At 41.0% G+C, this 15,321-nt stretch overlaps 1 protein-coding gene across 3 annotated transcripts in view; it reads right to left on the bottom strand.

Annotated features, from left to right (window-relative positions):
- Epb41l5 (erythrocyte membrane protein band 4.1 like 5) overlaps positions 1-15,321 on the bottom strand; it is a 98,019-nt gene that overhangs the window by 58,228 nt on the left and 24,470 nt on the right. For all 3 annotated transcript variants that reach the window (XM_051147262.1, XM_051147260.1, XM_051147261.1), the window contains exons 8-14: positions 14,206-14,326; positions 13,984-14,071; positions 12,711-12,799; positions 11,641-11,710; positions 7,337-7,506; positions 6,040-6,146; positions 4,313-4,340 (exon numbers count right to left, since the gene is read on the bottom strand). In XM_051147262.1, the coding sequence (XP_051003219.1) occupies positions 4,313-4,340; positions 6,040-6,146; positions 7,337-7,506; positions 11,641-11,710; positions 12,711-12,799; positions 13,984-14,071; positions 14,206-14,326 (673 nt within the window). The remainder of the gene's footprint in view (positions 1-4,312; positions 4,341-6,039; positions 6,147-7,336; positions 7,507-11,640; positions 11,711-12,710; positions 12,800-13,983; positions 14,072-14,205; positions 14,327-15,321) is intronic.

A 15,321-nucleotide genomic window follows, 5' to 3' on the forward strand; every position in this document is an offset into this window, starting at 1 on the left:
ATTACATAGTACTGGCTAACGTGGAACTTGCTATGTAGACTAGGCTGGCCTCAACTCAGATGTGCCGGCCACTGCCTCTGGAGTGCTGACACTGAAGGTGAGATTAAAGGTGGCACCATGCCTAGGGGCTCTACTTCCTATGATTATACATAGGCTATTCAAAGCAGCACGAACAATCCTAACACTTTGTAGCAGTGGAATTGTTTGGGTGGTTCCTCAAGCTACAATGTCACATCTACTATCAAATCACACACTTGCTTTTCTATGGCTATTTGTATTTTCCATATACACCCATTTTACATTACATTACCAGTTATCTCTGGCCACATGCTATCAGGAGCCTTGAGCCAAACAGGGTACTGAGCACCCCCATCCCAGTAGCATTTGTATTGGGAAACTTCAAACTTCTTTCTCCCAAATGTCTATAAGAGTTAAAAAGTCTATATAACCTAAGCCAGTGGCTCTTAACCTTCCTAATGTTGTGACGCTTTAATACAGTTCCTCATGTTGTGCTGATCCAACTATAAAATTACATGGTTGCTACTTCACGAGCTGTAATGTAAACATCTGATAGGGGACCCCTGTGAAGGAGTTGTCTGACCCCAAAGGGGCCACAACCCACCAGAGGCTGAAAGCCACTGCCCTAACTGGTTTTCTCTCTGGCTTTTTCTAGATCTCTGATTTGTTATAGGTTAATTTTTAAATTAATAATTCTATTTTTACTTACAACTTGTATTCAAAGCAGTCAGTTCTATATAACTTACAGAGAATTATTGTAGTTAGTACAAGCAATGTGTCAATGGGACTTAAGCTTCATTGCAAACATCACACCATGAATTTTAAAAGTGTTTGCTTTTTTAAAAAACGTTTACTTTGTGTGTGCATGTTTGGAGGTCAAGACAACTGGCAAGAGGTTCTCTCCACCACATAGGTCCTGAGGATCCAACTGACAACATCAGGCTCTGGGCACGCTCTGTCTTTATCCAGTGACGCATCTCATTGTCCCCCATTTTTAAAAGAGTTTCAATCCATTTGTGTGTGTGTGTGTGTGTGTATGCATGTGCTGTGTAAGGGTGTCTAAAGAGGCCAGAAGAAGGCTTGGATTCCTTAGAACTGGAGTTACAGGTAGTTGTGAGCTGCCCAATGTGAGAGCAAGGAGTCTAACTTGGGTCCTCTGGAAGAGCAGGTAGCATTCTTAACCACTGATTTCAATTACTGTCTCACTCCTGACTCTTAAGGGCATGGATGACTTCCAGGAGATCTGTTACTTTGAAACATTCCTTTTCTTTTCTTCTTCTTCTTCTTCTTCCTCTTCCTCCTCCTCCTCTTCTTCTTCTTTTTCTTCTTCTTTTGTTTTTTGAGACAGGGTTTTTCTGTGTGGCCTTTGCTGTCCTGTACTCACAATGTAGACCAGGCTGGCCTGGAACTCACAGCGATCCACATGCCTCTGCCTTCTGAGGGCTACGATTAACAGTGTGCCACCACCACCCAGCTAACACTACTTTTGTCATAATTTCTTAATAGTTAAAAAGTAGGGCTTGGGATGTAGCTCCCTGGTAGAAGAAGGCTTGTCAAGCACGCAGGTGGCCCTGGGTTTGATGCTTAGTTTCACAAAGACGAAAGCAAAGCACTATTAACCAAGGGACAACTGAGGTTAACTCAAGACACTCTGATAGTAAACTTGGTTTCTGATCAGAAGTGTATATTCAGAGCATCTGAGAGAACGGCCTCTGTACAGTACCACATGCAGCAACAGACCCTCTGCCATCTACAGTCCCTACTTGATCTCGCTCCCCTTTCCTGGCTCAAGGCTGCCTCTAACCCAGCTACAAAGGCATATGTCTACAGCCTTACCCAGTGAAAAGGAAGCTCAAACAGGAGAAATCTGGGTTAGTAATTAAAACCACCAACCATCCTTTAAAACACTGTTTTCTTAATGCACTTTTAGTCCAAACTCACAAGAGAAAACATTAAAAAACAAAAACAAAAACCCCAGCACCAGCAATTTACAGACCTGCCTGTTACTCAAACTTGTACATCTTATGAAACAGCAGAGTACAAAAAGGCTCTGTTTTCCATGGTCCACTGGAACAAAACCATTCATGCACAGAGAGTGGTAAGGGCAAGAGTGAAGGGCATGAATACTCAGCTTTTCCAGAGAACTGTATGAAATTACTTCAGGAGAAACTAAGCTCTCTCACCATTTAACTTCTGAAAGCCTGTATGTGTTTATTACTGATTTTTGTCATTGTTGTTATTATTATCATTATCATATCCTTTCTGAGACAAGGTCTTGCTATATGGACCAGGCTGTCACCAGACTCAGAGATCCAGACCCATCTGCCTCTGCTTCCTAAGTGCTGGGTTTGACTTGTTGCCACCATACCCAGCTTTGAAGGTGACTGTTCAATAATCATCTGGGAGACACCAATACATTGTTATTTTTGAAACACTTTGTAATATATACAACTGAATTAATGGAGCTACTAGAATCCAGTCAACACATCTAAGGGGACAGAAATAATATACAACATATTGTTTAGTCATGAAGGTAAGTAGGAAATTTAAAATATTAACATATATGGGGAAATTAAGCAATATATTCCTAAATAACAAATGATTCTGAAGAGAAATCATGGATTAGAAAATAATGTAGGATGAACCAAAAAATACAAACAAAACACACCACGATATATATCATGCAGTTAAATAGTGCTCAGTGGACTTTAATAGCTGGAGCGTCATTTAAAAAAAAAAAAAAAAAAAAAAGACCTCTTGTCAGGTGTGGTTAGTTCAGGGCGGAATCCCAGCAGTAGGAAGGCTGATGCACCAGAGTCAAGTTTAAATTTTGTCTACAGTACACAGCAAGTTTGAGATCAGTCTGGGCCTTATGAGACCCTTTCTGAAAAACATAAAGCATCAACAAAAATCTCAAATGACCTAACTCCCACTTTAAGGTCACATAAAAACAAGTAAGCTGGGTGTAGCAGCGCACTCCTCCAATGCCCAGCATTTAGCTAAGACAGAAAGACCACAGACTTAAGGCTAGTGTGGGCTGCCTTAAAACTTTGTTTCAAACAACATAGGCTGAGCCTGGTGTGTAAGTTTTAAGTTCCAGGCCAGCCAGGGCTGCAAAGTGAGACTGTCTCTAAGACACTCAGCAAACAACAGAACAATGCAGCCTTCTCAAGAGGCAGCAGTGGTAGAGCACTCGCCTAGCTAGCTTGCAGGAGGCCCCCGGAACAAACAGACAAGAACCCAGGAAGAAGAGGAGGAAGTAGCCACAGCAAACTAAACCTCAAGTAACAAGAAGGAACAAATACTGAACAAAAATTAATGAAAGGGTTAACAAAGTAATGAATCATCAGCTGGACTAAGAGAAAAGGGAGAAAACAGTTGAAGACAAAAGACTCAGGCACAGAACTACTGTCTTACAGAAACAACCTGGAAAAATATGATCGACACTCCCAGGAATTAAGATAGCTTAAAAAAAAAGGCTAATTTTCCACACTCCCAACCTGATGATGATGAGGACAATCTAAATATGCGTACAGCAGCTGACTGAATTAAGAATTTTAAAAGCTAACTAGAGACAAGCCAGATTGGATGGCTTTAATAAATACTATCACAGTGTTAAGGAAGAATTCATATCAAGTCCTTACAAACTCTTCTTAAAAAACAGAAGAGGGGGGCTGGAGAGATGGCCCAGTGGTTAGAGCACTGTCTGCTCTTCCAAAGAACCCGGGTTCAATTCCCAGCACCCATATGGCAGCTCACAACTGTCTATAACTCCAGTTCCAGGCATTCTGATACCTTCTGACCAAGTGCATAGAATAAAGTTAAATAAAACATATTACAGAATAAAAAATAAAATAAAAACATTCTTTGAAGAGGAGGGATTATTTGCCAAGTTATTCTGTGAGGTTAGGAATCGCTGTCATACCAACACTCTGATGAGTACAGACATACATACAGATCAACAAATACTAGCAAGGCAAATCCAGCAACACAGAGGGGCAAAGTATGTATGACTAAGTGCAGCTTAGCCTACAATGAAAGTGCTCATCTCCAAACCTGCCCTTCTTCTCGGACATTCTCAATATGAGTGACATGGCTGCTCTTCCACTCTACTCCTGGCAGCAGATTAATTGTTCTGAATGTCAATTCTACCTGGTGTTTATATGTTCCCGACAATCCTCCCAAAGCCTGTGAAAAACGTGGCATTTGGCAAGGTCTTCAACAAGTGTTTGTTTAATTAATGACTTCAACTATATAAGTCGTCTCAGTTCCTATATTGCAAGGCATTACTTACCCAAGATCTTCAGGTTTTGTTGTGCTTGCTGACAGAGGAGAAAAGATAACATCGTATTAGTCGACCCTGCATGACAAATTGCTCCACTATTCAAAGTAAAACCTGGACCAGCTGCTCTGTAAAAACATACTTCCCAACCACACACTGTGCTGCAGGTCAGACCAGTAAGGTGACGGCAGCAGTCGGTGTTGTCGAACAACATTTGCTCTTTTCTTTTCTATGATTGTCTTTTTGTTTATGTTAGACCTGAGTGTATGTGTGGGTATATGCACATGGGTGGCCCTGGAGCTCAGAAGAGAGCAGCAGATCCCTTGGAGCTGGAGCCATAGGCACTTGTGAGCTGCTTGATGTAGGTGCTGAACCAAATTCAGGTCCTCTATTCTTTTAACTGCTGAGACATCTCTCCAGCCCCCTACTCTATTTTTAAGGATTTATTTTATATTTATTTTTTGGTTTTTTGAGGCAGGGTTTCTCTGTGTAGCCTTGGCTGTCCTGAACTCCCTTTGTAGACCAGGCTGGCTTTGAACTCACAGCAATCTGCCTGCCTCTGCCTCCTGAGTGCTGGGATTAAAGACATGCACCACCATGCCTGGCTAAGGATTTATTTTAAAAGTAAGTGTGTGTGTGTGTGTGTGTGTGTGTGTGTGTGTGTGTGTGTGTGAGAGAGAGAGAGAGAGAGAGAGAGAGAGAGAGAGAGAGAGAGAGAGAGAGAGAGAGAGAGAGATAGACAGAGAGAGAGAGAGAGACAGACAGACAGACAGACAGAGAAGGGGGCGGGAGGTATAACTTTTGAAGTTTGCTTTCTTTCCCTTTATGAGTCCAGGGTTTGTCTCACCAGCCTAATATGGAAGAATTTTTACTGAAATAATCTTTGGGGCTACAGAGATGGTTCAGCGGTGAAGAGTACTTGGTGCTCTTCCAGAGGACCTGGTTCAAGTCTCAGCACTCAAAAGAGGCAGCGACTCACAACTGCCTCTAACTCCAGGCCAGGGAACTGGCCTTCACAGGGCGCATAAAACGTCACACGTGCACATGTATGCATGGACACACATAAAAAATTAAAAATATATTCATTACATGCTACTAAAACTATTCAAGAGGATGAAGAGGCATTTCATCATGAGATTTGAAAGACAAGAGAGAAAATATTGCTCCAGTGCAAACATACAAAACTGAAAACACCACCCAGAACATCATCTGGAGGGAGATTATTACTAGGTTTAATCTCAGCTAATTACAGGAGCCATTATAATGTAGTTTATAAAACTCATACAAGAGATGGACATGGCACAGTCATAGTGGAGGGGAGTAAGGGGAAAATGGGAGGGAGGATACAAGGGATGGGATAACAATTTAGATGTAATATGAATAAATTAATAAAATATATTTTTAAAAAAAAGAGAGAGATGGACATGGTGGCAAATGCCTTTAATCCCAGCACTGGGGAGGCAGAGGAATGCAGATCATTGTGAGTTCGAGGCCAGCCTGGTCTACAAAGTGAGTCCAGGACAGCAAAGGCTACACAAAGAAACCCTGTCTCGAAAAGAAAGAAAGAAAGAAAGAAAGAAAGAAGGAAACAAAGGAAGAAAAAAAGCAAACAAACAAAAAACCCCACTCATGCAAGGATAGGTTTAGTTAACTAAAATGTACTTGGCTAGACTCAGCTTCCTTTCCACCATGATGACTGGCAAGCAAGGACAAGCCTGTGGAGCAGAGCTGCACTTCACCTCTCACTTGTAGGGTCCGCCGGGAGTACCGCTTGCTGGGCCTTCTTTCAAAGGAGGTCGATCTTCTTGCTTTATTAGTTTTTGTGGTCTGATACTCTGTTTTTCCACTAAAATAAATCAGGCAAGTGAAGAAAGTAAGACCATGTGAGGCAGCCAGACACACAGGAGTTAGATGTTTACATTCAGATTACCCTGCAAAGAAGCATGCTCAGGGAACCATGTTTTTTTTCTCTTTATCCAACTATTTTTTTGCTCTCCAGGCTTTGGTAAAATATGTAACATTAATAATATAGGATTTCTCCTTCAGAAAAGCACCATTTCCTTGCCTATCTACATGAATCAATGCATAATGTGTAATCCAGAATAAGATTTCCTGCTCGTTCCTTTGTGGCTCTGTGGATTACACTTCAGGCCTTACACATGCTAGGCAAGCACTCTACACCAAGGAACTATGTCTTCAACCCCAAATCCAGTTACTTTCTCTGTGATTATTATACAAAAGTTTCTACAGATACTTCAAAAACTACTATTGCACTTCTCTGGTTTCCAGCTAAGAAAAGCCTTAGCGTTTTGACATGGGAATGACACACATTATCTTAAGAACTCTCTGGGAGCCGGGTATGGTGGCACACACACTTTTAATCCCAGCACTCAGGAGGCAAAAGCAGGTGGACTGCTTTAAGTTTGAGGTCAGCCTGGTCTACAAAGCAACTCCAGGACAGCCAAGGCTACACAGAGAAACCCTGTCTCGAAAAACTAAAACCCAAACCCAAACAAAACAAAACAAAACGAAACAAAACAAAACAAAAAAAGAACTCTCTGGGGCAGACTTGCTGCGTTACAGCTCTGTCATGCATCTCTTACCTAATTCCGACAATGGTATGCTGAAGACTCAAACTGACCAGCTACTCAAGTGTAACAGCAACTGAGACAATTCAAATTCATGACAGAGGAGCCGGTAAAAGCAACTGTTCATCAGGGTTATAGAGAGCCACAGTACCGTTTGTATTAATGCCTCATACATTTTCTGTATGACAGCAACCTGTTAGATACGCTGTCTTGTTGTACACATTTAAATTGTGACTTGATTAATATATATAAATAATGTAACTGATTTCTCATGTGGTCAAGAAATTATTAACAGTAACATTACTTCTTTAAAAATTTTGGCCAATGGTTATCTTTGGCAATATACTTTATTTCTGTCTTGGTTTCTACCTCAATAAAATCAGAGTTGGACTAATTTTTCTGGCCCGTGTGCAAGACTGAATGATGTAAAACCTTACGAGAAACTAACCTGTATCTAAACCGTGATCCTAGCCGAATGAACCCTGATCGGTGAGAGCTCTTTTGGACAGGCCCTCGGAGGCGGAAGAAGGCATGGTGCTCCACAGCACATTTCCACAAGTGTTTGCAGGCTTTAGGATGATCGAGCCTAAAGACAAAGGTATGCTCTTGCTCTTTGCCCTGAAAAAGACAAAGCAGTGTTTATGAAGTCAAACAGCCATGTCTTCTGGTGTGACAATGCAAACACATCCATACGAGCACCAAGAGTTAGCCAAGCATATGCTGCATGCCTATAATGCCAGCACCAGAAGGCATGCTACCAGGTCAAGGCCAGCATGGCATACACAGTACATGCCAGGCCAGCTAGCCAGAAAAGTAAATGAAGATGCCGGAGAGATGGCTCCATGGTTAAATATAGGCACAGCTCCTTCAGTACACATGTTTGGTTGCCAGCACCCACATCAGACAGCTCACAACAGGCTGTAACTACACCTCTACACCTAATGGCCTCCACTCATACCCGATACACATAACTAAAAATAAAATAAGCCTTAAAAAAGCAGTTTGTTCTCTGAAGCTTTTGGGGGGATTGGTGCGTATGGGGCTGGCCACCTTGTCAAGTATGTGAGCTCTAGGCTCAGTAGAGACCCTGTCAAAGGGTTAGGGTGGTCAGGAATCAACACCCAGTATCTGGCCCCCATCAACACACATACACATGTGCACCTTCATACACACTTTTAAATGGACAAGTACACATAACACACACATGAAAAGCCCAGAAGCCAAAACAAAAAACAAACCAAACAAAAACATGTGCTAAGTCAGGTGTGCAAGCTTTGAGTTCCAGAACTTGGAAGGCAGAAGCAGGTGGAACTCTAAGTTAGAGGCCAGCTTGGTCTACAGAGTGAGTTCTAAGACAACCAGAGCTACACAGGGAAACCCTGTCACAAACAACAATAAAACAAAACCCCGAAAAGAAAAATATATGATTTAGTAAATCTTTTTTTTGTTTTGTTTTGTTTTTTTGTTTTTTGTTTTTGAGACAGGGTTTCTCTGGGTAGCCTTGGCTGTTCTGTACTTGCTCTGTAGACCAAGCTGGCTTTGAACTCAAAGATATGCCTGCCTCTGCCTCCCCAAATGCTGGCATTACAGGCATGCACCACTGTACGTGGCTCTTTTTAGTAAATCTTAAGACATGCAAAGATCAGATGTGGAGTTCCATGCCTGGAATCTCAGCACTCAAAAGACAGGGAGAGAGATCATGGCAAGTTTGAGGCCAGCCTGAGATACTTATCCAGATCCAAGGCCATATTCCTAAATACACAATTACATTTTCTTTTCTGTAAAGGACTGTTGACATCTGTGGTGATCTGAACAGGAATGGGTCCCATTCACTGTGCTGAGATTTTTGGTTGTGAGCCTAGCCTTTAATGACTGAACCATCTCTCCAGCCCATAGGGAGTGGTACTTATTAGGTGTGGCCTTGCTGGAGAAAGTGTGCCACTGTGGGGTGGGCTTTAGGGTTTTATAAGTTCAAGCCTGGCCAGTATGATACAGTCTCCTTCTGCTACCTATGGGTCATGGCTGCCTGTGTACTTCCTGTCTTGACGATAGTGGACTAAACCTCTGAAACCGGCTCCAATTACATGTTTTCCTTTATAAGAGTTGCCTTGGTTATGGTGTCTCTTCACAACATGAAAACACTAAGACAACATCTGTACTTATACGAATAAGGCAAATGTTAGCAACAAACTATTCTCCCAGTCAGAACCTGCCTTTTCAAGGGCCATTAAGAGTGCTGGCAGCTCTTCCACATGACCTGGGTTTACTTCCCAGCACCGATATGGTAGCTCAGTAACAGTGTAGCTTCAGTTCCAGGAGACCTGACCTCATCCCCACTCCCAGCCCCCTTCTGGTTTCCACAGGCACCAGGCATGCATGTGGTGTATAGACATACATTCCGACAAAATACCCATACACATTAAATAAAGTAATTTTAAAAAGCTCTTTTAGCTGTAGCTGAGTATGGTGGTATATGCCTGTAATACCAGGGTTCAGAAGACTGAGGCGAGAAGATGGGGAGTTGAAGAATACCAGAAGAAAGCACAGACAGTGACCTATAAGATACAGTGTAGCAAAGTATTTTCTGGACCAGACACCATTTGCTGAGTAGCTGAAGTCAACAGCTGACAAGTAAGACCTCAGAAAACTAAAAGGCTTCTCTGTAGCCATGGAAACAATCAAGTGTGTGAAGATGAAGCTCACAGAGCAGGAGGTATCTTTCCCAGCTATACTCATGACAGAGGATTAGTACCCAGACTACACAAAGAACTGAAAAACAGTCAGGAAAACAAGCAACCCAATTAAAAAGTAGCCTAAAAATCTTAACAGATTTTGAGAAGTATCTCAAAAAGTGTTCAACACCCTTAGCAACCAGGGAAATGCAAAGAATGGTAAAGGTAAAAAACAAAAAACAAAGACAAAAAAACAACAACCAACATAACAAACGGTGAGCAAGTAAGGAAAGGAAAATGCAGTTCACTGTTGGTGGAACCCAAAATGATGTACACATTCTGGCAGTCAGAGTTTCTAACAACAACAACAACAACAACAACAACACGGCTGAAAATAAACCTGTTGCTGGGCATGGTGGCGCACACCTTTAATCCCGGCACTCAGGAGGCAGAGGCAGGCGGATCTCTCTGAGTTTGAGACCAGCCTGGTTTAGGGTTCCAGGACAGCTAGGGCTATACAGAGAAAGCCTGTCTCAAAACAAAATAAACCCCAAAAACAAACAAACAAAGACCGAAAATCTGTTATCTATGATCCAGCTATAACGTTCTTTGGCCCATGTCCCAAAGACTTGACATCCTACTCCATAGATTTGTTCACCTATGTTCACTGTTGCTGTATTTACAACAGCTAGGAAATACAAACAACCCAAATGCCCAACACATAAATGAATAATGAAAATGTGGTCATATATACTGTGGAATACTATTCAGCTGTAAAAAAAAGATAAAATGAAATTTGCGGGTAAATAACTGAACAGGAAAATAGTATACACTGAGAGGGTAAGCCAGCCCCACAGAGACAAAGGCTGCATGCTCTCCTCTGCGGAGATTCTAGCACCAGATGTTTATACCTGAGCGTATACAACCTGAACTAACGTGAGGAAAAGGGAGCATTAAGAGAAGGGAATGGTCGGACACTGTTGCTATGAAAGGAGAGGGAAGGAGGAGGGACGAATAACATGAAGGATGCCAGAAAAGGCTGTCAGGAAGTGTATTATTTTATGTTTACTATTACACATACACTATAAACTAACTAGAAAAACCCAGTGTCGGCCATGGAAAACCTCCTTTCAAGTTTTGGTTAGGGGAAACCAAAACAAAACAGACTTGCTGCTTTACCCTTAGTGCCTTCCAGACAAAGAAGGTAAGTGTGTATTGCTAAAGACACAGCATATTCTGGACACAGGGCTTGGAGGAATCAATCTGGACCTGACCTAGAAGCCGCCTCCTTGAGGACTAGCTTTCACAGTGTTAGAAGGAGTCATAAAAGATGCCAAAGGAGAAACGCAGGTAGGTAGTCTGGTTATAATGCCTATACAACAGTGAGCAGCACAGCAGCATAATCCTACAGGTGTGACAGTAGCACTTACATCTGGCATGAACCAACAGTCACTTAACTGCACTTAGGGCCTGCTTACTGGGGAGGATTTATACTTGGCATTGTAAATTCAGCCAAGTACTCGTGGCTGGTGAGGCCAGCGAACCTAAGAACCTACTATGGCCCCTTTCCTAACCCAGTACTTTAGAACTTACCATAAATACTTCTCTACATCCACAAGAAAGTGCGGGGTCACCCCTCATCAAAGAAGCTGCTTTCTGAGGCACACAGATGTCATTACAGAAAGACACACCTGGTCAAAATGCAGAGGTCAATTGACCATAGGGTGCTGGACCCCAATAAATATAATACAACCCCTATAGTTTAAAACTCAGGGAACATTTCTGGAGGGGGAGGTATTGTAAGAGCCAGAGGGCTGGCTTATTCTTTTAACTCTATTATTAGGAGATAAGGCACAAAGTCACCTAAATGTAACCGTTGTCCACTACAGTTACATTATCAACAAAGAAACAATAAATGATAAACATTTATATTATCTTTCACAGCAGAAAAGTACACTTTTAGGATGGCATGGCCTGAAAGAAGAATTTACAAGTCTAAGTAACGCTACTTCTGGCCTATGGCTCTCCACAGCAATGAGGTCCATCCCCCTTGTTCCAAGTAATACAGTACAATTCCTACCTGATCATCATCTTCCACAACCACTAGAGTTAATTTGTTCTTCTTAAAATCCAATCTGGTTATCTTGGGCCTGTAATAATATGAGATCAACAGCCGGATTAGGGGAAAGTCCTTTGCTGTATCAAGCGTGTTTGCTCATCTTAACTCTCAACACTGGTAAGAAGGTAAAGGCAGTCAGCACTGCCTGTCAAAGTCTCTAAAGGGAAACCAGACACATACTTCAAAAGCAACCAGCTGACAAACTGATGCTGCCTATATGTCAGACATTAAAAGTATGAAGAGAATATGAAATCTTATGTATTTTGCACACCCCTACTGTGGCACAATAAAGTCTGTAACTGTGTAAAAATGTTTCAGGATTAAACAGCACAAGAATTAACTATAACAAAAAAGTGTTTTATTAAAGGGCATAAAAGAAAGTATCACTGATTATGACTTTCAACTGTATTTTCACTAATAACACCTGGACATGAATTTGAGGCCTGAAGCCAACAGTCTTGGCATGTTACAAAAAAAGTAACATAAAAAAAAAAAAAAAAAAAAAAAAAAAAAAAAAAAAGTAACATGGGCCATCTTTAGCTCTTGCCTGCAATATATGCCTAGACTCTACATTAGTTCTGATAAAAATGTCATAATGTCAACAGTTTCCCAATTCTATGCTTTAGGGCCATAAAATCTGTGCACCAGCAAGACAGGAATCGGGAGACAGGAGGAGCCACGCTTGAAAGCAGGACCAGAAGCACTGCCATCCGGCCCTTTGGAGACCCTATGGAGAACACTAGGAAGACGGAGGCACACAGAAGGTCATCATGTAAAACACATGTCATAGCTACACAGAGATGAGAATACTAAGCTGTGCACTGACACACTGACGCTAATGGGATGTAGACAGAGAGTGCTCAAAGTCTACGCCAGGGAGAGATTACAGACCAACTAGAGGAGGAAACAGTAACTTCTCACTTGTGAACTTCTCATGATTCTATTTCCAAACCTCTTTATTCATTGATGATATAAATGATCTGACTCATTAGAAACAAGACAAGAGCACCTTTGACATTAACACTGCTTACCAGAAAAACAAGCCGATTTTGGTCTCTCCTTCAAAAACAAGGACCCCTGTTGGAGTTAGCCCCAAACTATAGTCATTGCCATCTCTAGCCTAATTTAAAGAGAGAAAATAAAATACACTATGAAAACATGAAACCTGTTTCTTGTGTACAAACACAATGCATTTTAAAGATTTATTTATTTATTATGTCTACAGTGTTCTTCCTACATGCTAGAAGAGGGTACCAGATCTCACTATAGATGGTTATAGTGGTTTCTGGGAATTGAACTCAGGACCTTTGGGAGAGCAGCCAGTACTCTTAACCTCTGAGCCATCTCTCCAGCCCAACAACACATTTTAAATAGGTTTTATGTTTTCTCCCACTAGCTCATTTTTTCATATTAAATATTAACTTTGCACAGGCTAATATTTATATTCTAGATGTTTTCAATAAATAATACTCTTCAAGTTATAAAGCATCAACCTTTCTTCCCGAACTACTTTTTAGCAAAGTCTCCTCACCAGACAGCTTTGGTGATATAAAAGCGCATCAACTAAAAAGTTACCTAAAAGCTAGTAAAAAGCAAGTAAAAAACATGGTTTTTCTTGGCTCAAAAATCAACATCTTACACAAGGATCACACACAATTCTGGGAACTTTAGTTTTCTCTACTTTAATAATCAATTTTTCTATAGATTAGAGTCTTTTGTTCTAATTTTTGTTTTTGGTTTTTTTTTTTTTTTTTTTTTTTGAGACAAAGTCTCTCTACAAATCCCTGGCTGTTCTATGTAGACCAAGTTGGCCTTGAGCCCAAAGAAATCTGTCTGTCTCTGCCTCCTGAATGTTCAGATTAAAGGCATGGGCTACCACACCCAGTTGATTCTAGTCTTTCTTTTTTTTGATTCTAGTCTTTCAATATCTAATTTCAACTATATTTTTCCCTACTACACATTAAAAATACTCAGAGGTATTCTATAGAAACTCTATGCCTTCCTTCATACTATAAAATTCACAGTTTCCTTAAAAATCACAAAGGAATGAATTTTTTAAAGGGGATTTATTTTTATTGTTTTTAAATTACATGTATGTATATACTGAGTACAAGTGCCCAGAGTCCAGAAGAGGGGTGTCAGATCCCCTGGAGCTGGAGTTCCAGGACTCCAGTACACCTCAGCACCGCTGCTGGTAACTGAACTCAGGACTTCTACAAGAACAGCACATGCTCACAGAAGCTGAGGCATCCCGCTAGTCACAGGAATACATGTTTTAAAAAGGTACCACAACACAGAGCTTACCTTGACCACATGCATATCAACACCATACATTTCTAGCCATTTGGCTTTATTCAGATAATTGGTTTCAGCTTGTGCTGGTGTCTGACCTCTGAAAATTTAAGTATAATAATTATAAGATAATAAGCATAAAGAGAGTTTTTAAAAACGAAAGATAGAAACAAAAGAAAATAAATGTAAAACGATGGCAGTAGTGTTTAAAAGTGTGATTAAATGATGAGCTACCTGTATTCCTTCCATTTCTCAAAAATAGCCAGTTCCATCTCTTCAGTCTGAATGGGCACAAACCTGAACTCAGACACAAGCTCAGGACTATGTTCAGCAAGATCATAGTCGCCAAGTTCAGCTACAAAACAAGTTAACACAGTTATGCCGTGCTAATGATGCTAAGAGAACACTTTTTTAAAAAATGCATTTCGTAAACAAAGATTGAGAGGTTAGTAGAATTCTTTCTTAAGCTACCAGCCATTCACAATGCTTGGACCATTTCCCGCTAATAAGTCTAGTTTAGACCTAGGGCTTGGTTTGTATATATCTGCAGTGGTTCCAATGAGACTAGCCCCCATAGGCTCCTACATCTTGAATGCTCGGTCCAAACTTGGCGGAACTGTTTGGGAAGGATTAGGAGGTAGCTTTGTTGGGAGGGGGTGTGTTAATGGGGGCAGGCTTTGAGGTCTAAAATTCCCATGCCATTCCCAGTCAGCCCTCTCTCTGCCTCCTACTTGTGGATTAGTGTGAGCTCTCAGCTATTGCTTGAGTGCCATGCTTGCCTGCCTGTTGCCAAGCTCCCTGCCATGACTGTCATACACTCTAACCTAACCTTCCGGAACTATGAGTGGCAGATTAAATGCTCTTTTTTATAAGTTGCCTTGGTCATGGTACTTTGTCATGGCAATAGAAGAGCAAGACAATATAGATCACATTTACTGTGGGTGGGGTATTTTTAATTACACCTTCCTCCTAATTTAATCATATACTAATGCTTAGCTTTTGCATAAATTTTTGTATTTCCATGGGGAAAAAGAATATTTGACCTTAATTCTTTTCTTTCCTTTTGGTTTTTCAAGACAGGGTCTTTCTGCATAGCCTTTGCTGTCCTGGACTCACTTTATAGACCAGGCTGGCCACTTGGCTCTTCCTCCCCCTAAGTGCTGGGATTACAGGAATGCGCCACAATGCTTGGCTTGACCTTAATTCTTCAAAGACAACTAGCTGCTATCTATTAAAAAAAAGAAACACCTAAAATGGACAATTATAGCATATTACAAGATTACAAGATTACTTACTATAATGTAAAATATTAATACTAAAAGAATTGAGGAAGAAAAACATGAAGAAATT

Source organism: Acomys russatus, chromosome 6 (assembly GCF_903995435.1).
Source record: "Acomys russatus chromosome 6, mAcoRus1.1, whole genome shotgun sequence".
In the NCBI taxonomy this organism is placed as follows: domain Eukaryota; kingdom Metazoa; phylum Chordata; class Mammalia; order Rodentia; family Muridae; genus Acomys; species Acomys russatus.